This window comes from Mercurialis annua, linkage group LG6 (assembly GCF_937616625.2).
Source record: "Mercurialis annua linkage group LG6, ddMerAnnu1.2, whole genome shotgun sequence".
NCBI lineage: Eukaryota > Viridiplantae > Streptophyta > Magnoliopsida > Malpighiales > Euphorbiaceae > Mercurialis > Mercurialis annua.
Genome location: NC_065575.1, coordinates 31,867,792 through 31,891,001, shown reverse-complemented (window position 1 = coordinate 31,891,001; position 23,210 = coordinate 31,867,792). Strand labels below are relative to the sequence as shown.

The 23,210-nt window shown below is 35.7% G+C and overlaps 1 protein-coding gene across 1 annotated transcript; it reads right to left on the bottom strand.

Annotated features, from left to right (window-relative positions):
• Positions 1–10,886: 10,886 nt before the first annotated feature.
• Positions 10,887–12,591, bottom strand: LOC126687756 (uncharacterized). The gene is made up of 5 exons (XM_050382314.1): positions 12,584–12,591; positions 12,195–12,305; positions 11,748–12,147; positions 11,353–11,566; positions 10,887–11,260 (listed from the first exon to the last, which is right to left on the bottom strand). Exons 1-5 carry the CDS (start codon positions 12,589–12,591, stop codon positions 10,887–10,889), a joined length of 1,107 nt encoding a protein of 368 aa, XP_050238271.1.
• Between the last annotated feature and the right edge of the window lie 10,619 nt (positions 12,592–23,210).

Here is a 23,210-nt window from a genome sequence, read left to right as displayed (position 1 = left end):
AGTAGTTCCTAGGTACTTAGGGTCCAACAGACACTTTTCACAGACTGGCAGTGGTAACTGGACCAACTGCTCTGATACCACCTTTGTCACGACCCAAAATCGAGGGCCGCGACCGGCGCTAGGGAATGGGAATTATAGTTCCGAAACCCGTAGCAAGCCTGAAATTCTAAGACTTTTTCGCAATAAACAATCATACAATGACTTTACAAACACAACATTTAAACAAAGATACATTTATATACAGTGGTAAAACCATACAACGTGCTCGGACTTATCGTTTCCGTATCATAAACGTATTAACCCGGCATAAACCACTATGTCAAAATTACATCACGGGAATTTACCTCCGTGATAACTATTGTAGCCAGACCTCATATACACAACAGACATTAACTATAAACCATATAAAATTTCACTGCTGTAATAGGCCACGACACTGGTCAGACATCATACTACTGCAGCATCTACGGAAGTCGGGATTGTACATAGCCAAAGGGACTTCCGGTCAAAGACGGACTTCTAGCCACGTCTAGAATCTAGGCACCTGAAAAACACACTATTTGGGGGTCAGCTATTAAGCTGAGTGAGTTATACTTTACTTACCATATTATCAAAATAAGCATCGCACTTAAAATATTTTTTAAAACATATATATACAATCACATTTTCAAACCATTCCAACATATACAATCACAGCAATTGCAAACAATTCACTTAAGACAAGTATTTGATCCGATCGAAACCTTAATCTTAAACTCCTTAACCTCTCCTAATCCGAATCATATTCGAATCATATCGTCAGAGTGGCCGGGTCCCGAGATAGTTCGACCGAGTTACCCGCTACCACGTGGCATAGTCCCGAGATAGTTCAACCGAGTTACATCATGCCACTACTTAATCCCAAATTGTGGGTCCCGAGATAGTTCGACCGAGTTACCCACCAGATACGGGTCCCGAGATAGTTCAACCGAGTTACCTCGTATCTGCCACAATTATAATCCTCCTTTTCGATACCCAAACATATTCCATTTCATAATCATAAATATGATCAACATTTAATGAGCTCATATCAACGTATCTATGTACGAATATCTAGACTTTCATAAACACCGGTGATCACACGGCCTATTGACGCCCAATAGGTAGCTCGTTTCTTCGGATCATATAGAAACTCACATTGGCAAATAATTGACAAGTCATAAGCAAAGTAATACAATTCATATATCAAACAAGTCAATCCAATACAATGTAGTTCACTCCATAAACAAACAAATTGAATATAATTCAATCATATACCAACAATCCAAATCAAACAATTCAACTCAAATAACTAATGCGATGCATTTAATAATAATAATATATAGTATATATAAAATAATTTTTTATACGATAATAAGAGTGAGTAAAATATAATCACCGCTTGCTATCCATAATCTCTGATACTAACTAAGCGATGTCGCGTTCTGTAAATTCCGGGTTCCATTTGTAGTCGCCTCGTCAAGTCTACACAAATTCGATAGTAACTCGAATTAATTACAATCTAACTATAATTAATTAATCCAAAACTAGGTTTCTAGCCAACTTCGGCTATTGAAACCGTTTACTTAAAACAGTCCGACCCCAAAACAAAATTGACATTCTTAAAATTCAGAACGTCGCCTATAACTTTCATTTAGGTCTCGGACTGAAATTAGCACCCGAAGGTGTCGGAATTTGGCTCTAAAGTTAATAACTTGGGGCTGTCCAAATTGCAGAGCTGCTATACGCAACATAATGTTCTGAATTATTTGAGCCATTTAGAGGCCAAACTAGCAGAAACTTAAACTTAGACATTTATAAACGACATCCTTAAGTTTCCGTACCAACAAACGGAACTTAATTTGGAGCTATATAGCTTGAGATATTGCCCTTGCAACATGGCTGTTTTGCAGCGCAAAAATTCCAGCAACATCGTCAAATTCTCAAGTTATCTCTTTAATGTTTTGGTCGATTAAAAGTCTATATACGCAACATTATACCATTTACTTCAGCCTCTATTTATTCCATTATCATCGACTTAAACTCATTTGAACATTGATTTCTTACCTAGGCCGAATACTACCATTATTTTCCATCCAAATTTCCATTCAACGTTACTCAATCAATTTCAACTCTAATTCAGCCCTAATGATTCTTAATCAAATCATGTACTTATCATTTTAACTCTTATACCCCTAACCTTAACCATAGCTGAAATCTTAAGGCCATAGTCATGTTAAAAATTCAATCAATAATCAAGCATAACAACATGATTCTCAACACTTGAATATTATATCTTTGCCGAATACAAAACCGAATCATCATCAAGCTTCATCAACAAACATAGCTAATTTCAGTTTTGAAGGCTCACCTTGATTGTTCATCAAACCAAATGGTCCTAGCTCCAAGAATCACCATCAAACTCCTTAACACAAGCTCACAATAACCTATGAACATCAATTATACAAAACCCCTAATTAATCAATCAAACCCGAAATTATATCCATAAACCCTAATGAAAATCTGATCTCCTCACCTTGATTTATAGGTGTAGATGTGTATAGATTTCCGTCCCCGTTCCGTGGCCGCAAGAATCGCCTCAATCGGACCTCAAATGAAGAAGATATCATACTTTGAAACTTTCTTCCATGGACTTGATGAAGATGACGAATTTGATCTATTTCTTGGCTGAGAATATGGTGTTTTCTGAGTTTAAACTCATATGCAAGTGGCTTAAATAGGTGAGGCAAAAGTCTCTTTTAGTCCTTCAGTTTGCCACCTCCTCAACCTCTAATTTCTAACTTTTCTTTCGTCCAATTTAGTCCGTCGATCGCTTAATCGTTCGAACACGATAAATTTTATATTATTCATATCCAAATAAATAATATCACCTTAATATCTCATATTTCTATTTCCAATAGTTTATTTTAGCAATTTTCGGCTAAAAACGCTCAAATTCCATTTTGAGCTAAAATGTACTTTTTCCAACTTTTTCGTCCAATTCTCATTTTAATACTTATCGATAATCAATTTATCAATATTATTTTTATAAATACTAATTCCCGTCAATAACATTAAATTTCTATTTTCCGGGAATTAAAGCCTTATTTTCCAATTTTCGAGTTTAAGTGCACTTTATCCATCTTTTCATATTTTCCTTTTTGAGTATAATCCCATTTTCTTTATGGAATTTTAATATTGAGATTTTCTTATTAAAATCTCAATATCGACCTAATCGGGTCTTCTTTTATTTAATTATTTTTCGATAATTCCTTTTCTGGCCGCTTTAACTGTTTAAATTTAGGCACGTTGCTTACTTTGGCAACGTCAGACATACGGGGTATTACAATAAGAAAGGCTTTTGGAAGTCCAAGAAGCAATTCTGCTGGTGATTCTATCTATTAAGCTTTGACAATGGACTTTAGAGAGTCTTGAAGTGATTAGAGGGAGTCCCAAATACTTTATGGGAAGTATACCTTCTTGAAACCCTAAGTTGGATAGAATATCATTCTTTAAACTACCAGAAGGACCATTGAAGTAGATGGAGCTCTTCTGTTGGTTTGGGGTAAGACCGGAACTTATGGTGAACTCATTAATAGACTTTTTAATGATATTTATAGACCCAATGTCACCATTGCAGAATATGAAGAGATCATCTGCAAAGATGAGGTGAGATAACATAAGGGATTTGCATCTTTTATGATATTGAAACCCAGACCCCTCTTTGGTGTTCCTTATCATATTCCTAGTGAAGAACTCCATGCACAGAACAAAAAGCAAGGGGGAAATTGGGTCCCCTTGTCTAAGCCCTTTCCCTCCTGGAAAGTATCCTGAAGTTTCACCATTAATCATTATGGAGAACATGGCTGTTCTTACACAGGTCATAACCAGTTTGATGGATCTTTGAGGAAATCTATACCTAATCATGGTTTCTTCAATAAAATCCCAAGCAACTGAATCATATGCTTTCTGAAGATCCACTTTGATTGCACATGAGTTCCTTTTTCCCCTGTGATAATTCCTAACTATCTCATGAGCTAGGAGAATATTATTAGCAATACTCCTCCCTGGAACAAATGCAGATTGACAGGGATTAACTATCTTACTAATAATTCTGCTAAGCCTCTTTGTCAGTACCTTAGAGATACCCTTGTAGATCACATTACAACACGAGATAGGCCTTTAGTCATTGATAGACTCAGGAGCTGCAATTTTAGGAATCAAAGAGATAGTTGTAGAGTTGACTTGTCTCAGCATATGCCCAGTTCTCAAAAAGTCAGAGATTGCTTTAACATCATCCCCTATTATACCCCAAGACTTCTTGAAAAAAACACTACTATAACCATCAGGCCCTAGTGCTTTGTCATCTTTAATAGAGAAAATGGCTTCTTTTATTTCCATGGCAGTAAAATCACTATCAAGAACATTCTTGTCATCATCAGACAGAATATAACCTTATGAGAAGACAGTTGGATTAACACTGTGTCTTGTGGATATAGAACCAATTGAAGATTCATAATGCCTCACAATTTCAGTCTTGATACTCTCAAGATCACTACAGAAGGAACCATCACTCATTTTCAGATTGACTATTCTCATTCTGTTCTGTCTTTGCTTCAAACTCCTGTGGAAAAATTTAGTGTTGTGATCACCAAGTTTAATCCATAAGGCTCTTGACTTTTGTCTCAGAATATTCTCTTCCCATGCCAATAACTTCTGAAAATGCTTAGCAATACCTCTTTCTTCTTCTTGTAAAACTTCATTAAAAGGATCTTTAATCAAGTCCTCTTGGAGTCTCTCAAGCATACCCCTGATTTGCTTAACTTATACTGAAATTTCATGAAACTCTTGCTTGTTTAATTTTCTCAGCTCACTCTTCAGATGCTTAAGCTTCTAATAGACTTTATACATTTGACAGCCAGTGACCCTTATCTTCCATCCTTCCTCAACAATTTTCAAAAAAGAATGGTGTTCACACCAGACATTAAAGAATCTGAAAACAACTTTTCTGTCCCCTCTCCTATTTAGAATGTTAACCATTAAAGGAGAATGATCTGATATCCCTGGACTTCTAATTTCATAGAAGGAGCCAGTCCATTGATTAAGCCATAAGTCATTAACAAACACCCAATCTAACTTCCTCCAAATTCTATTCACTCCCATCTGGTTATTAGTCCAAGTAAAGCTACTACCAACATTCTTCAACTCTAGCAGATTTGCACTATTTACACAAGCTTTAAACTCATCAGCTGCTTGATCATCAACTCTATTCCCTCCTAATCTGTTACTGTCATTCATAACTGCATTAAAATCCCCTAAAACCAACCAACTCTCACACATTTGATTACTTATCATACTTATATGCTTCCAAAGATCCCTTCTATCCTCAGCAATATAAGATCCATAGACCACTGTCATACAGAAACTGTTCCCTTCCATATCCACTTTGCAATGAACAAACTAGTTATTAGAAATAAGACAACTAACAGAGACAACATTTTTATTATAGAGAATCCAAATTCTCCCCATGCTAGAACAACTGTAGTTATGCACAATATCCCAGCTATTTAGTTTAGCTTTCATCTTAAACCAAACACTATCAAACTGAGTTTTATTGACTCTAGTTTCTACTAAACAAATTAAATTCAACCTGCAAGAAGCAATCAAAGAAATGATCTCTGATTGTTTGAGGGCATTATTTATCCCTCTAATGTTCCAGCACACTATCATGTAATGTTGAAAGGTTTGGCAGGTCTCCCCCCGCCTTCACCAATAACTCCAATAACCTTTGCACTACTTTTTGATCCAACCTTATGCATAACATTCTGATCTAAATTCTGTAATGGAGTAAAAGGGTTTGAAATTACCTCCTCTACTGCAATGCTGCTCTTTTTCACAGTCTGTTCAACATGAACCTCCTCAGTTATACACTCAGTAACAATTTCCTCCATTATAGCATCCTGTAACACCTTCCTTGTTTCATTCTGCTTTTTTGTTTTCCCAGTACCATAACATCTTTATTCATTCTACAATAATTCTTTGAATGCCCCAATTTCTTGCAAATATCACAAAACAATGGCTTCCATTCGTATACAATCCTCTGCTTATAGCTAATCCCATTCTCATCCTGTAGACTAACAGACTCAGGAAACTCCCCAAACACTTCCATTTCCACAAGCATTCTGGCATACGCCAGTCTAGTTCTATGCACAGTGCACTGATCCAAAAAAGAGGTGTACCACAGAAACTGCCAATTTTACTCAAAATCCCAGGAGACCAGAATTCCCAGGGAAGACCAGGTAACTGAATCCATACAGGAACAGTTTTAATCTCATTAGGATCCATAGACATCCTAGGGTGCCATTTCCTCAGCATAAGGGGTCTCTGATCAAAAGTGTATGGACCAGAGCCAATCACATTCTTACAATCCTCTTCAGTATCAAATTCAAATAGAAACATAGAAGCATTAATCCTTACCACATTCCTCAATCCATTTTTACCCCATCCGTTCTTCACAAATGAAACAATTCTCTCATACTTTGGAAATATGCCCAACACACACCCTACAATTACATTCTTCCACTTGGATTCTTCCTTAACCGTTTCATCCGTATTGAAACTAACAAATCTATTCCCATCTTTCACAGCAGGAGGAACAAATTTAAGTTCGCCAGAAGTACTCCTTAATCGATTCTCAGGAAAGAGAGCTCTCCATGTTTTTGGAGTCTCCTCAATCTGGACGCTCACATTATTCTCCTCAATTGGATTATTAGCCACAACTTCTGGATTCAAATCCAGATTATCACCAGATTTCTCCAAATTAGGCTTTCGCAATACTTTCAGCACCTAAAACTTCAACAATTCCAGAATCTACATCAGTACCTTCATGATTGATCACCGCATTATCAGAATCTGTCGCTTGAACTGAGCCATTAGTCACACTAACCTTTTTCATAGGTTTCTTTCTCGCCATTGAAGCAAAGAACGTGAGCTTAAGGAGAAGAGAGGGGTTTGTTTGATTTCTTTATACAAAAGGGCCTTTATTTAGGGACTTTTTAGTACTTTAACCCTGAGTTTTAAACATTCTACTGAAGCTAATTATAAAATTGACTCATTTTTCGACAAAATATTGCCAATCAATTTCAAATATTATATTGCATATAATAATCTCAAAATTATTATTCAGAGACTTTTAATTTATATTATTTTAGTTTTTTTATATTTATTGCCAGTTCCGCTTAAACTCACTTTTTTAACTAAAAATTTTAAAATTTATTTTTTATGATCCAATAATTTTAATTAACTCCACAGGATAGTTAAATTCTCAATTCAAATTTAAATAATATTTTTTATAATCTCGATTATCCAAATCATCTTACATAATTTATTTTAATAATTAAAACTTACGGAGTATCACACCTGCTGAACTAAACTAAGCTTTCATGGATTTAGCATCAATGGGTGTATGATCTACATGAGCAGCTTGTCTTCTGTATGTATATGGTCGTCGTGATAGGTTATGAACAATGGTAAATTGAGAATTGTTTTATAAAATAAATATTAAAAAATTGCAAGATAGATGAAATTGAAAATAGATAAATTTTTCAATAGATAATATTAAAACAATTAAAGCGAAAAAATTATAATATTAAATTCTATATTTATTTTTTTAAAAAAAATCTAAATAATAAATTGAACAGTTGTCTATCATAAACTCTTCCTAAATCTGCCTTTATTGATGAACTCTAATAATTATTATAAAAAAATAACAAATATTTATATACTATTACAAAAACTTATGTTCTCTAAAAATAGTCTAATCAAACACAAAAAAGTTATAAATATAAAATGTTACTTTATTTTTTATTATTTTATTTATTGTTCGAATGTAATTATCATAAAATAAAAAAAATGTTGAAATTAATAGCGAAACCGTGTGATCAAAAACGGGGTCATTTTTTTAGTACATAGGTGTTTGGAAATGAATCTCATTTGAACTGTGTAGGTTTCTTACGGGTGGCAAGCTCTAATTATAAATTTTAAACGGTTGCATACCTGAATACAGTCTCGACCTCGCTTAAATTAAGAGAGCGTTTTACAAACTCACATGTGTCTTAGGGATTTATTGATTATTTTAAATTAACCAACTTCTAAAAATATTAATTAGTCTAAATCATATATGTGAAGCTAATTTTTAATATTTATTGATCATTGTTTCCTTTTATTTTAAACCGGGTTATAAAATTTGTCCTATTTTAAAATGTTTTTGTGCTTTGCTTCTCATTGAGTTATTATTATAGTTTTTATTCAAAATATATAAATTTATTATAATTAATATTTTTAAAAAAATTTAGCTATTATAAATCATTGATTATTCGGATGATTAGTTTCTAGGGGAGGATTAAGTCTTAAAGAAAACAAATATCAAATGAATATCGTAAAAAACTTTTGGATGTCTATAATGACGTTCAAATCAATGTGAAAGAGATGAAAATAAAATAAAATAAACAGAATGTGTCCGCCACTGTGCTCATGTCTTGACATTGGTCATGTATAATTATATATTTGATTCGTTAGACTTTGTGAATTTTAAAGTAGTTTTGATCTTAGAATATATTGATATCAAGTTGCCAGTGAGAAGTCCATTCCAAGTACATCCAGAGATCGGAATTCCAGATCCAATTAATTTCTACAATCTTAAGTTGATACATTTTTTAAGGATTAATGTCAAAAAAAATCACAATCATTACACGTTTTCTCATTTCAATCACACATTTAAATTTTCTCATTTTCATGCACGCACTACCACTTTTTCTCAAATTCATGCACGGTGCTGAGGTGTCACTCATTCATTGGTATAAAATGATCTCCACTTCAGTGAATTACACCAATGGAACCGTGACACCTCAGCACCATGTATGAATTTGAGAAAAAGTGATAGTTCGTGCATGAAAATGAGAAAATTTATTCGTGATTAAAATGAGAAAACATGTAAATTTGGTGAGTTTTTATGACATTAACCCTATTTTAAATGGTTTCTATCGATTAGTAAAGCAAAGGTTTGACTTTTCTTGAGCAGCTCAAATCTAACACTAAAAGAAATGTTATCAAATTATAATACCATGCATTTAAAAATGACGATTTCATAACACATTTGATTCAATATTAATATCAACCTTATAATCAATTTGCAAAGTTTACTTAAAAGATAAACTTTAAGAAAAAGCCAATTTTTGTTTTCCAAGATAGCTTCTAAGGAAAGAAACTAGGAGAAAAGACACTAGATCGATGAAATTTCGCTTTTTCTAATTGAACAAACAACTGAGCTTCTTTGTTGTTGTTTCTTTTGATCCATCTGATTTGGTAATTTTTGAAGGAGGTTAAATTTAGCCATATGTTTTGGCAGAGTTCCCAACAAAAAGCCAACAGATATTTGACTAAATTAATCGAGTTGGTCACTTAAATGACATCTCCAGCAAAAATCACATTTCGCCATGCATGTCTTTTTGCCTACAAAACAGCATCCCTAAGGGCTAAAAATTCTAATACCCCAGGGTCCCAAATACCTCTATATAGGATTTAGCAAATTTGCCCATAATCTCTCCGGAGGTAGATCGTGCTAGTCCTGCCACCGAGTTAACTTTGAGGTCTTGATTTACTCCTCCATCACAACACACAGAAATCAAATTTGCCAGATGGCCATAATTTGAGCTGGATGTTCTCTTTTGATTTCTAAAGATGTCTCTGTTGTTCTAATCTTATGAAGATTCATCTCCTACGTATCCATGAATTCTTTCCTGGTTTGCCCGTCAAACATGATTGTCTTATCTATAGTCCAAGGAACTTGTTTGAAATTTTTTGAGTTCCTTGCTTTCCAGATTCCCCAAAGGGCGAATACAAACAGGGAATGGATGCGTTTGGGAGTGTAGCTAGACTCTTACAAATATTTTTTCATATTGTTTCTAGAGGCTCCTCTAGGATTGCACCTGTAATAAGTGCTAACTCTGACTGAAACCACACACGCTGCACAAACTGACACCCAAAAAATACAGAAAATGGATTCTTCCTCTGAGCAGTGAGGGCAAAAAAGGTTACTATTTAATCGCTGATTCAACGCCTTTTCCACAATAATCCCTTTGTGGAAAGCTTTCCAGATAATAACTCGGATTTTGTTAGGTATGTTTAATTTCCATAGCAGTTGCCACTCTTGCTTATTTAGGTTGGGACCCTCAGAAATTGGATGATCTAGGCTCCGGTTGTCCTTTAATGCTATATAGTATCCATATTTAACTGAAAAGTTGCCATCTCGTGTATGGTGCCATATCAAACTATCCGTCGCTAGACAGTGAGGAATAGGGATGAACAAAATAACTTTTGCATCTTCCCTTCTGAATAAGGACCTAACCTTGTTATCCCTCCAATAATTCTCTGCATAGTCTATTAGGTCACTTACCTTCTATGTCATCACCTGCGCATTTAGATTAGGATGTGGTTTTAGGTAGAAATCATCATCTCTTGGAAGCCAGGGATCATTTAGGATATTATTATGGGTTCCACTATTACATTGCCATTGCATTAGTACTCCAATACCCTTGAGAATGCTCTGCCATCCCCAAGAGGGGTTAGATCCTCTCGTGGCTTCTAAGAAGGATGAATTGCAAAATTATCTTCTTTTTTAGGACAAGGAATAGAGCAGAGTTTGGATTAGAAAGGATTTGCCAACATTGCTTTGCAAGCAAATCAGTGTTGAAAGCTCCCAAATCTCTTATTCCAAGTCCCCCTGACCATTTACTCTTGCATATTTTTGACCATGCAATCCAAGCCATCCTTCTGTCTCCCCCATGTTGTCCCCACCAGAACTGAGCTATTCAGCTATTGATACGGGAACAAAGTGACTTGGGTAGAAAAAAGCACATCATAGCATATACTGTGATGGCCATCAATACAGCTTTAATCAGGATTTCCTTTTCCCCTTGGGATAAGAATTGCTCTTTCCAACCACTATGCTTATTTTGAAGTGTTGTCAGCAGACCTGCAAAGGTTATATTTTTGGAGCGTTGAATCTGTGTTGAGAGCCCTAAATATTTATCTTCCGCTTTTATAAGATATAGCTTCAGATTGCTCAAAATGTTCTGCTGCACTAAGGAACCGGTATTTCGACTAAAACACACCGAAGATTTTTCCAAGTTTATGATCTGACCACTACAAGTGCCATAAGAATCCATAATTCTCCTTATAGCCTCTGAAGTATTTGAGTTAATCTTTGCAAAAATCATGGAGTCATCCGCAAAGAACAAATGACTAATAGATGGGAAAAATGATTGAGTCTAATACCTGTTAACTGCTGGTTGGAAATTTCTCTCTTAATCAGGTGTGATAACCCTTCTGCACATAGGACAAAAATCAGAAGTGATAATGGTTCTCCTTGTCTGAGTCCTCTTGATGGTTGGAAGAAATCCTTAGGTTCTCCTTTGATGAGAATCGAATAAGATATAGAAGTGATACACTCCAAAATCCAGCCTATAACCCTTTCATCAAAACCCCAGGTCTGTAAAATTTGATTCAAATATTCCCATTCGACTCTGTCGTAAGTTTTGTTGATATCCAATTTCAGGGCTAGAAACGAGTTTGTACCCGAGTTTTTTGTTTTTAGTTAACGGAGATATTATCGGATATAGAGCGAATTGAATTAATGCATTTTGAGACCCATCCATAATTAGAGGTAATACCTTTTGGAGCCTTGTTGTTAGAATTTTGGATATTATTTTGTAGTACACCGAGCAGAGATTGATTGGTCTAAAATCCTTGACTGAGGTGGGAACTTGTTCTTTGGGGATTAGAGTTATAACTGTATGATTTAAACTCTTTAAGAATCTGCATCTGTTGAAGAATTCAATGACTAATTTTGTGATTTCCTCTCCTATAATGTACGAGTAGTTGTGATAAAAGAAACCAGTGAAACCAAATACTTTTGGGGCTTTCGATGGGTGAATGGAAAAAAGTGCATGTGCCACTTCTTCAGGAGTAACAGTTTTAGTCATATCATTATTCATGTGATCTGTAACTTTCATATCCAAGCCTGCAAAGGCATTTGCAATTCCCGTTGGGTTTCTTGAAGTTAAACGGTCCCTGAAAAAGAGAAGATTGTAGTATTAATCTCCTTTGGATTAGTACACCAGGAGCCAGTTGAGTCCCGGATGCCATTAATGGCATTCATTCTCTGTCTCTTCTTTGTCTTGGCATGGAAAAACTTGGTATTTTTATCTCCACTTCTGAGCCAATCCTGCCTTTATTTTTGTGCCCAATATTGTTCTTCTTCAATGTTTTCCCTGCTGAGTTGCTTCTCCATGTCCCTAACTGATTCCTAATCAATGAACTCCGTTGGTTTGTTCTTTGCCTAGTCTAGCAAAGAGTTGAGCTGATTAATTATGGTTCTCGAGTTTGTCTTACTCCTTTGTCTCCACTTGATAAGTTCTTGTCTAAGCAGTTTCAATTTGAAATGTATTTTGAACATGGAGGAACCCAGAATATCAATTTTTCAACCCTGCATAATTACATTGGTTACCTCTTCATGTTCCACGCTTGTCAAAGAAAAATCTAGCAGGTTTCTAAGTATTGGGTCTAATAAGGTGTAACAGTAAAGGTCTATGATCTGAGCCAACATCTGATAGGTGTTCTACCATGGAAGATGGAAAGAGCTGAAGCCAATCATTAGAAGCAAGCATTCTATCTAGTCGGGCCATAACTGTATGGGGATAATTTCGTCTATTACACCACGTAAAAGGAGAGCCTACGAATTTCAATTCCATCAGATGAAGCTCATATATGAAGCTGTGAAACTGAGTATGATTACGAGGTAAGTATGGAATGCCCCCTTCCTTTTCATTAGGGCTTGAAATCTCATTGAAGTCCCCACAAAATAAAAAAGCTCCATCAAGCAAGGGTTTCAGCTCTACTAGTTCTCTAAGTCGAGATCTCCTAAGAGTTACAACTGAACTTAAATAACAAAAGACTAAATCAAAAGAAGTCTTTTCAGGCACCTCTATGGCACATACTACAAAATAAGAACCATGGTATTGTATAGTGAGTTTTCATTGTAAACCCCATAAGACTGCTAACCCCCCAGCTGTACTAGTTGGTTCCACCAAAAAATAATGCGGTAATCCTATCTTTTTTTGTAGCATTGAGCACTTGGGATGCTTTATTCTTTGTTTCCATTAGGAAAACCACATCTGGAGAGTTTACTTTGCATCTATGGTGCAAATGTTGGGTTTCCAAGGTACTCCCTAGACCTTGAAAATTCCAAGAGAGGACCCTCATTCGGCTGGTGGAGGCCTCTTAGGGCCAACCTCCTTGACCTTCAGTATAATCTCCTCCTCCGGATCATGGTTGTTGTTCTCGGTCTTATCACTCGTATCATCTTCATTAATGATTACAATGTCACCCTCCTCTATCCTCACGAATCGCCTCTATTGGTAGTCGGTGACATTAAGGTCAAAACCAGCTTCTAGTGTTTTATGTTTCCCATCTTTGGTTGGTTTTTTATGGTGAATCATCAGGTCGGTGTCTTCATTAGCCCAGTTAACACTCCTAGCTTTGCGCTTCCAGCCTTGATTTGAAGACTGTGTCCTCTAGTTTGTTCTTGGGGTTCTTTGATCAACTTCAGGTTGATCACCATCATTATTGTCGTCAGAGTCTGTAAAGCATTGACTTCAGTTAATATGCTACGAATTTCCTCTTGCTCCTCCATGTTAAGATGATAAGGCTCTTGGGCATCCACATTAGCCGTAGCGTTGATCAAATCTACTCCTAACTGAACTTGCTCATCAATGGACAAAATAGACCCTTTATTTAGGTCCCCATATTTTGCTTGCACAGAGGATTCAAAACCTGAAAAAGTCTTGGAGGTAAGTTAGCATTCCTTTGCTCATTCATTTATGGGTCACTCTGGTTTTCGAAGACATTATCCACCACTTGTGGAACAGGATCTGATATCATAATATTGGGAACATTAGGCAACTCAGAGTTAGCAAACATAGGATAATTTAGAGCAACAAAAAATTCAGCATCAGATAAAACTTGCCCCTGTTTATCCATAAGAATGAAGAGGACAATATTCCTTAAACCAGAGTCAGCTTGACTATTAAGAAACCCAACTGTGTTCAACACCGATTCTTTCTAAGATGTCTCCCTAGGATTGTATTCCTCCCTTTCCTCTGTTTCAGTTCTGATTGCTGCTTGAGATAGTGTTTGTTGGTGGTATCTCGCAACTTCCTACGCATGGCTGGCTGGATTGTGTAAAAGTGGAGTAGCTCTCATCCTTAGGCTATAAGGGAAGTACCCAATAAATGGTATCCCAGCTTCTTTGTCTTCTATCCAGCGTCTACAAATGTTCTTGGAATGCCCTGTTATTCCATAGTAAAAGCAGAGGTCGGGCATTTTTTCATAATGGAATGACATCCATTCAGATCTACTTCCTGCGTAAGAGTTGAAGAATCCAGGCAAAAGAGGAAAATCCATATTGATCTCCACTCTCACTCGTAAGAAATATTGCCTCCACAAAGGGGCGTTGGGATCAAAATCCACATCCACAATTCATATGAATAGATTTCTAATCGCAACGCCATTTTTGATGGTCAACTGATTAGGGGGGGAGCCCTCGAGCCTGGATCCAAAAGAGAGTGGTCAAAGTTGATTCTCTCCATGGAGTGTTAGCTGACCACTCTTGCACCACAATTAGTTGGTTATCAATTAGCCATGGGTGTTCATCTAGAATGAAACTGTAATCAGCATGGCTTGTTAATCTTATGGTATACGTTTTATCCCCATATCTAGCCACCATTATATCTCCCCTTAGCCTAATGTTTTCTCTAAACATGTTACTCAGCCCTAGCACACTATAACGCCTCTTGCAAATGATTTTGGCAGTTAAGGATAGATTGTTGCATTTTTCCCCAGCTAGTGGTTTTCTTTTCAGCGCCAAAGTTGGCTCTGAAATTCTCATATGCGTGGTGCGGTGGATAATCTGCCACTGCTCCATATGTCCTTCTATTTGGATTTGGCAGAGCTGCCCTCCTCTCCTCATTTTCATTTGGGTTGATTATTTTGTGGGCTAGTGTCCATCTGTTGTTGGTTTTGTTGCTTTCTCCTCTTAAGGTATGTCTTTGCCGGACAACCTCAGCATATGAGCTTTTTACTCCTCCAGTGATATGCTTTCCTTTCTCTCATTCCTTACCCTGATCAGTGTGATTTGTTTTATGTGTAGCTTGTCTCATCTCCGGTTCATTTGTTCCCTCATCCGTAGTTGCAGTATTTCCTTAAGAATAGGGTTTCTGAGACTGGGTTAGCCTGTGTTCCCTCTTAGGAGCAATATTTGCTGGATCTGTTCTCAGAGAAGGGGTGGAATTCTGTTCCATCTAGCTATTAAACTTTGAGTGTGGATGATTCTTGGGATGGGCTGAATAGTCGTGTTGTGAGCGGTGGTATCAGCTGGTGATGTTGAATTTCTGGTCGTTCGAGAGGTCTGTCGAATGCACCGGTGGAAGGATTGTGTTGGGTGTTTAAGGGGCTTTTGTTGGGGGATGACATTGTGAAGGTTATTTGTTGTATTATGATTACCCATAGTAAAGTAATTAATTTGAATATTTGTATCGAACACCACCGGCGAGAGTCCTTTAAATAGCGGTGATAGTAGAAGGATATCAAAAGCTGAAACGGCCATATAGAGAACCACACCATCGTTTCGTGTACGAAACCGAAGGGAAATGATTGTTGCTGCTTCATTTTGATTGTTCCAGCTTTTAATTCTTGAGCCTCCCATTTCCATGATGACGATTCTCCTATATTAAATACTCTATAACCGAGATCCCTTTCTCAGATGTCTTTGATGATTTCTCGCATGCCTGATTCTATAGTGTAGCCTTGTCAAGTGTCATTTGAGTTAGTCTGTGTCTTGAATTCATTGTTAATGTGATGTATAATCTTCTTCTTCTTGTTAATGTTATTCAAATTATTCAATTTTAGGGAAGAGAGCGTTTCATTTTTTAAACTTTGATACTATTTTAAACCAATGGTAATAAATATATTAAGAAGGAAAAAATGCCACTTCACCTAACACAATTCAATTTTGAATCTAACTCGGCCATGCATAAACCTCAATTTTAAAATTAAGATATAATGATATCGATTTCACCAAAATATGTTTTAAATGTATATATTTCATTCATGAAAGGAAGTTGAACAATTAAGTTGTTTGTATCAATCGGCTATAGTTGAGATCAGATAGTATAAAAGTTAGGTATTATTTAGGATTGTAAACGAACTGAGCTGCTTAATTCGTATTATAGATGATCTGAATTCGATCGAGATTTTATTCATTTATGTAAACGAGCTAAACATAAATATAGTGGTGTTCGGTTCGTTTATAGTCACGAACACCTGCCCTTGCAGTTGTTCGTGAATGCGTTCGATTAAGAGTTCGTGAACGAGCTCGTGTATCAGTTAGATAAAGAGTTCACAAATAGACTCGTATATGATCTCGGTAAAGAATTTGCGAACTAGCTAGTCGCATTTAAATTAAATATAAACATATTCCTTTAATACATTAAAATTATAGTGTCTTAAACAAAATTACGTAGTTATGATAAAAACAAAAAGCAAGACTAAGTAGTTTTTGTTTGTGTTTGTCTGTTTAACTGCTAAATGAATGAGCTCACGAACGACCTTGTTTACTATGTTCACAAGCTCGTGAACGACCTCGTTTAATGCATCCACTAGCTCGTGAACCATCTCGTTTAATATATTCACGAGCTAAACACGAACCAAATATCAACACTATAATTTTAAATGAACTGAACATGAACACTTTATCCAAAACTCGAACAAACATGAACCGAGCAAGAACATATCATTCATGTGACGAGCCGGACATGAACATCTCAAAACTCCGCTCGGCTGGTTTATTTACAGCCCTAGAAATATTCTTCTAAAATCGTGAGTTCAATTTTTTCTACAAGCACTTTCCCTTTTTCGAATGATAAATAGAAAAGGTTGTATTTAGTTTAATGAATATATATTTCATCTGTCTTATTTTAGTTGATAATTTTTTAAAATCTTCTATTTTAATTAATAACTTTTATCCATGTTATATATTCAATTATTATTTTGTATATTTATCCTCTTATATTATTAACTTATAAATATGTCTAATAAAATATAAAATATTTAATATATAGAGATGATACAAAAATAATAATATATTATCTTAAACAATAGACATAAAGATCGATAACTAGAATGGATCAAAAGAAGTATTATTTTCATTTTAAATATTGAAATTATTATTTTTTATCTATAATGATACTTGAATATCATCTAATATTGTTAATAAGTATTAAACAATGGTTATTCTGCTCATAATACTGAGCATGTGCTTGATATTTCTTCAGTTCATACTCAGCATGTTCTTGCTTGCACCATAAGTTTTTTTAGTGATGAAGATTCTTCTATGTCAACTGGTGTGATCTCAACTGAAGTCACACAGGACTCATGTGTGATGCCAGCTCACTTATCAAAGAGCATGAGGTTGTTACTTGATGCCAGCTCAGCAGATCATGAGGAGTGTGTGTGTTGAAGATGAGAGTCAGTGTTTTCTTTTTGTAAAATTTATATATAGTTTAGCTTTAGATTATATTGAACACTATTTTTTTTTCAATCAATAAAAGCTCTCTTTTCTATTATAGTATCAGAGCAATATTACTCTCAATTTTCTTAGCAACCAAACACTTTTTTTTCTTCTTCATTTCAAGAAGCAGTTATTTTCTTTTCTCAACAACAATGGCAGAATATCTTGCGAGGCCAGAGGATCAGCCTTCTAATCCATACTGTGCTCATCCTAGTGAAAATCCATCATTACTCTTGGTTACAAATGTTCTCACAAATCCAAATTATCATTCATGTTGTAGAGCCATGAAGAAAGCTCTTATTTTAAAGAATCAATTGAAATTCATTGATGGAAGCTATCTTGTACCACACAGACTTGATCACTGATAATTCCACAGACATTTGGAAAGATCTCAAGGAAATATTCTCTCAAACAAATTTTGTGAGAACTTTTGAATTGCAAGAAGAAATTTATTCCTTCAAGCTAAGCAGTTATAGTGTTACAGATTACTATTCTCATCTCAAAATGCTTTGGGATGAATTTACTAGTCTTCGTCCTATTCCTGGTTGTTCTTGTAATCCTACATGTTCTTGTGACTTGATAAGAACAGTCGAAGACTATTTTTCAAATGACAAAGTAATTCGGTTTGTAAAAGGCTTGAATGATGCCTTTGGAGTGATAATAGTTCATATAGTGATTATGGAGCCTCTACCTCCTATTAACAAAGTGTTCTCTATGGTGGTGCAACATGAGAGACAGGTTAGTTCAGGAATCACAAATGAAGATCCACAGATTTTCTAGGCTAAAGGAAATACTTAGAATTATGAAAATGCATCTCAATATGAGCATACTTCTTGCTATAGCAGAGTCAATCAAATTAATGGAAACTCAAATTATTCAGGAGGAAACAACAATGCCTACAAACCAAAGAAGTTTAATTACTCTTAGAACAAGAAACCTATTTGTTCTTTCCATGGAATGGAAGGGCATATTGTTGACATCTGCTACAGGGGGCATGGACTTCCACCTAACTGTCAGTCAAAATTTCAGAGGCAAGGGGAAAGCAATTTTAATCAAGTTGAGCTTCATGAAGGATCTGAGATTGACGAATCTACATATGAGAACCACAATAGAAATGAAAATTATGAGAAAAAGGAAGTTGGAGATGCAAGTTGCAATTTTTTGTTCACTAAAGATCAATACACAAAGATTCTTTCTATGATTCAGCGAACTGGAAACACTGCTCATGTGAATCACATTTCTTCCCATTTCAAGCAGGAAGAAAATTCAGGGTACTTAGGTACTGATTCTACTAGTTTTTGCATGATGTCAAAAGGTGTTAAGTCAAATGATTGGATTATAGATACTGGAGCTATTGACCACATAATTTGCAATTCAAAACTTCTCAAAAACTCTAAAACAGTGACAAATATGGTGGTAAAATTGCCTAATGGAGATCAAGTGCCTGTTGAAAGAATTGGAGATGTTCAACTCATATCTAACTTGCTGATAATAGATGTCTTATATGTTCCACATTTTAGCTTCAATCTCATTTTAGCAAGCAAGCTGACTAATAATCCTCATATGTGTTTAGTTTTCTATCAAAACACTTGCTTACTCCATGATTTGATTCATTCCAAGATGATTGGATCACCTAAGAAGAAGGGAGGGTTGTATGAATTGCAGTTGTTGCATACTGCAATTCTTCAAAAAGTTGTCTACTGCAAATTTGTGGCATTTCAGATTGGGGCATCCATCTGAACAGAAAATAAAGAAACTGCACAACATTGATTCTAGTATTACTTGTTCAAATAAATTTGCTTGTGAAATATGTCATTTTGGCAAGCAAAAGAATTCTCCATTCCCTATTAGTGAGTCAAAAACTTGTAATATATTTAATCTACTGCATATGGATATATAGGGTTTTGTTCCTAAACCTTCAGTCAATGGATACAAATATTTTGTCATGACCAAAATTATTGAGCCGAGACCGGCGCTAGGGAATGGGAATGGTAGTTCCAAAACCCTCAGCAAGCCTGAAATACTCTAAAACATTTTCGCATATAACAAACATACAATGGCCTTACAAACAGAAGCATTTACACAAACATATACACTAGTAAAACATACAACTTACTTCGGGCCTATCATTTATGTATCCCGTACGTACTAGCGCGGCATAAACTTCTAGTCTCAAAGTCACATCACGGGAATTCACCTCCGTGGTATAAAATACGACAATTATAGCCAAACAAACATATACATATTGGCAGCAACTATAAACATCATAAAAATATATTGCTATACTAGGCCACGACATTGGCCGGACATCACACTACTGCAGCATCTACAAAACTCGGGACTATGCATTGAAAATGGACTTCCGGTTAAAAGATGGGCTTCTAGTTAGCCCAGATTCTAGGTACTTGAAAATGTTTAACGACAACAGGATAAGCTAAAACTGAGTGAGATATACTTTACTTATCATATTATCAAAATAGGCATCGTATTTTAGAAATATTTTTAATATATATATATATATATATATATATATATATATATATATATATATATATAAATAATCACATTTTTAAACCATTTTACACATACAATTACAACAATTGCAAACAATTCATTTAAGGCAAGTATTTGATCTGATCCAAACCTTAATCTTAAACTTATAGCCCTTTCCTATATGTATCGTGTAATAACCCATAAATTATTAGGGTATTATGTTGTGCCACGTGTCTTGAATTATGAAATTTAGGTCAAGTAGGTCGAAAATGGAAATCGAGTTAAGAGTTATAGTAGGAATAAGTTTATGAAGTTGATCGCAGATATTGGTATTAGCTGAACTAGAGAAAAGATAAGAAAATTATAAAATAAAGATAGGTCCTGAGTTAAGAATTTTTATGCCATCGTCCATAAAATATTTTTAATAATTTTTTGTTAAAGTTTCGTGTTATTCCGAGACTGTTTTAAAATTGGACGCGGACGTTAATTAAAAATTTGAGTTAATGAAAAAAATTAACCATTTGAGTCAAAATGGAATTTGACCAAACTATATATATGAATTCCTTCATATGTAAGTTAACATCAGAGATCAAAAAACTCATTTTCATCTCATTTTCATCTCATTTTCACTTTCATCTTCGATTCAGCGAATGGTTTTCGTTTCTCGTTTGAATTTGACGGTTTTTTTGCTAGACGTTCATAATTCATCGAGGAATCTAGGTAAGCCATCGTTTTGTGGACCGATTGAGTGTATTCTATGGGTTTTTGGTTAGAACAATTATGATTTCGATGAAACCGTTTTGATTTCATGTAATCGTTTCGTTTTAAGGATTTGATTGATTGTTTCGAGAGTTTTGGAGTGCAGTTGTGCGTTTTAGTCGCCTAAGCATGCGAGATGGACTCCGACGGGCTTCGCTCTTCTCTGGTGAGAAAAACAGATTCTGCTCACCCAGAGCAGAGGTCTGATCGGCGAGCAGAATCATGTTTTGCTCGACGAGCAGAACACATCTGCTCGGCGATCAGATGTGTGCTCTGCTCGACAAGCAGAGCCAGCTGCTCGACGAGCTGACATGAAGCCTGCTCGGCGAGCTGCCCAACCCTGCTCGGCGAGCAGCCCAATCCTTCTCGGCGAGCAAAGCTGGAAGTCCTTAGGGGACTGCTCGAGCAGTCCCCCATCGTTTCCGGGGGGCACGTTTTCGACGAGTTATCGACTTCAACACGTGCCGATTCCTATTTAAATGGGAAAGGATTAGTTTGATGAGATTATAAAGGGTAGATTCAGAAGTTTTATACTAAGTATAGGCTATTTAATGTGATGGTTTACAAAACAAGAAATGTATGACAAAGCTAAGTTTAAGACTTAGCTATAAGTCTAGTTATTTGATATATCATTCAAATAACATTAGGAGCTAAGGTTATTTGTAAACCGAAAGTTATATTAAGGTGATATCATTATATCAGTGAGATTAGATGCGATTAGAACTCAACGAGTAACGTATAAGTTTAATTCTCGAGTCTAGAATATCAATAGAGTTGGACTCTTACTCGAGTTACGTTTATTTGTTTCCTAGATCTGGCGAGACAATCAGCTACCGGACAAGGAGCTTGACGGGGGTCGTGTGATTAAAGGTTTTGGAATAGCACGCAGTGAGTTTATATGTGTTTACGTTTGATGTATTGAAAATGCATTGCTTTCTAAATGCAAACTGTTTTATATGAATGGCATAACATGATTTAATATAGAAAATGCTTTGTATAAAATGCACGCATCATTATCTTAACACCATCATAGATCCGATGAAACATGCTTTCTTATTGGGCGGCAATAGGAACTACGTGATCACTAGTTAAGTTCAAGCTATATGTTTCTTCGTTTTTTTATGAAGACGATACAAGGTCAGCTCGGTGGAACTATCCCGCGACCTATATCTAATGACTCACCTTGGTTGAACTATCCCGGGACTCATATTGATCGTTGGATTTGAGTAATGGTACGAGTCACCTTGGTTGAACTATCCCGGGACTGTACCAGATGGTCTTGGTTGACTTGGTTGAACTATCTATAATCTAACCATTAGGATTAAGTAATCGTTTGATCGCAAAGAAGAATTCAGTTCAAAATATTCGAGAATCAAGGATTAGGGTTTCAGTCAGAAGTTATATTCGGATACATATAAATGAATGAATTGTAGCATTATTTTGTTTTATAGAATACTCACTTGTAAACTATGAACTCACTCAGTTTAGACTGACCCTATTGTTTTAACCACTTTCAGGTAAATAGTCTTTTGATGTGACGGACTTCTATCCTTACTTAAAAAGTCTGTGTTTTGAAGTATGTACAAAGAAGGTTTCGATCGATAGCACTGCAGTAGTCTAGTCCTAGACGTTTATGTGATTTTTATCAAACGATTTTATGTATCACCTATAATCTGATGTTTTATAAACTTGCATAGTTTTATCTGCGCTTAAACTGTTTGTTTTGATGTGCGAAATAGGGAAATGCTTGATGTGGCATCGCATTGGAAGACCCTAGTTTCTATGTACAGTTTTCAGAATGTGAATAAATGTTTGTAATCTAATCGTTTTAAAAGCTTTTCTGAAAACGTTTTTTTGCACGATTGTTTATTTGATTTGATCGCGAAACGTTTAGAGTGGTTTTAGGCTTGCTACGGGTTTCGGAGCTACCACTCCCATTCCCTAGCGACGGTCTCGGCTTGAGATTTCGAGTCGTGACATATCGTACTTCGTATTCTGTCGTATCAAATTGAATTATCCATATGGTACGGTCCCGAGATAGTTTAACCGAATTAACCATTAGCATGTTACATAGTCCTGACCTAGTTCCACCGAGTTAACTAATGTCACTTCTTAATCTCAAGGTGTGAGTCCCGAGATAATTCGACCGAGTTAACTCATTAGATATGGATCCCGAGATATTTCCACCGAGTTAACCTCGTATCTATTTAACATAATCCTCCTTTCCATCCTCAAACAAAATTAACGTGTAACGAAC

Coding starts and splice junctions, on each gene's coding strand:
- LOC126687756 (XM_050382314.1), bottom strand. Junction 11,567..11,747: donor TAACAACAAGGCTCCAAAAG/GTATTACCTCTA, acceptor CAAATTTTACAG/ACCTGGGGTTTTGATGAAAG. Junction 11,261..11,352: donor TTCCAACCAGCAGTTAACAG/GTATTAGACTCA, acceptor CAAATACTTCAG/AGGCTATAAGGAGAATTATG.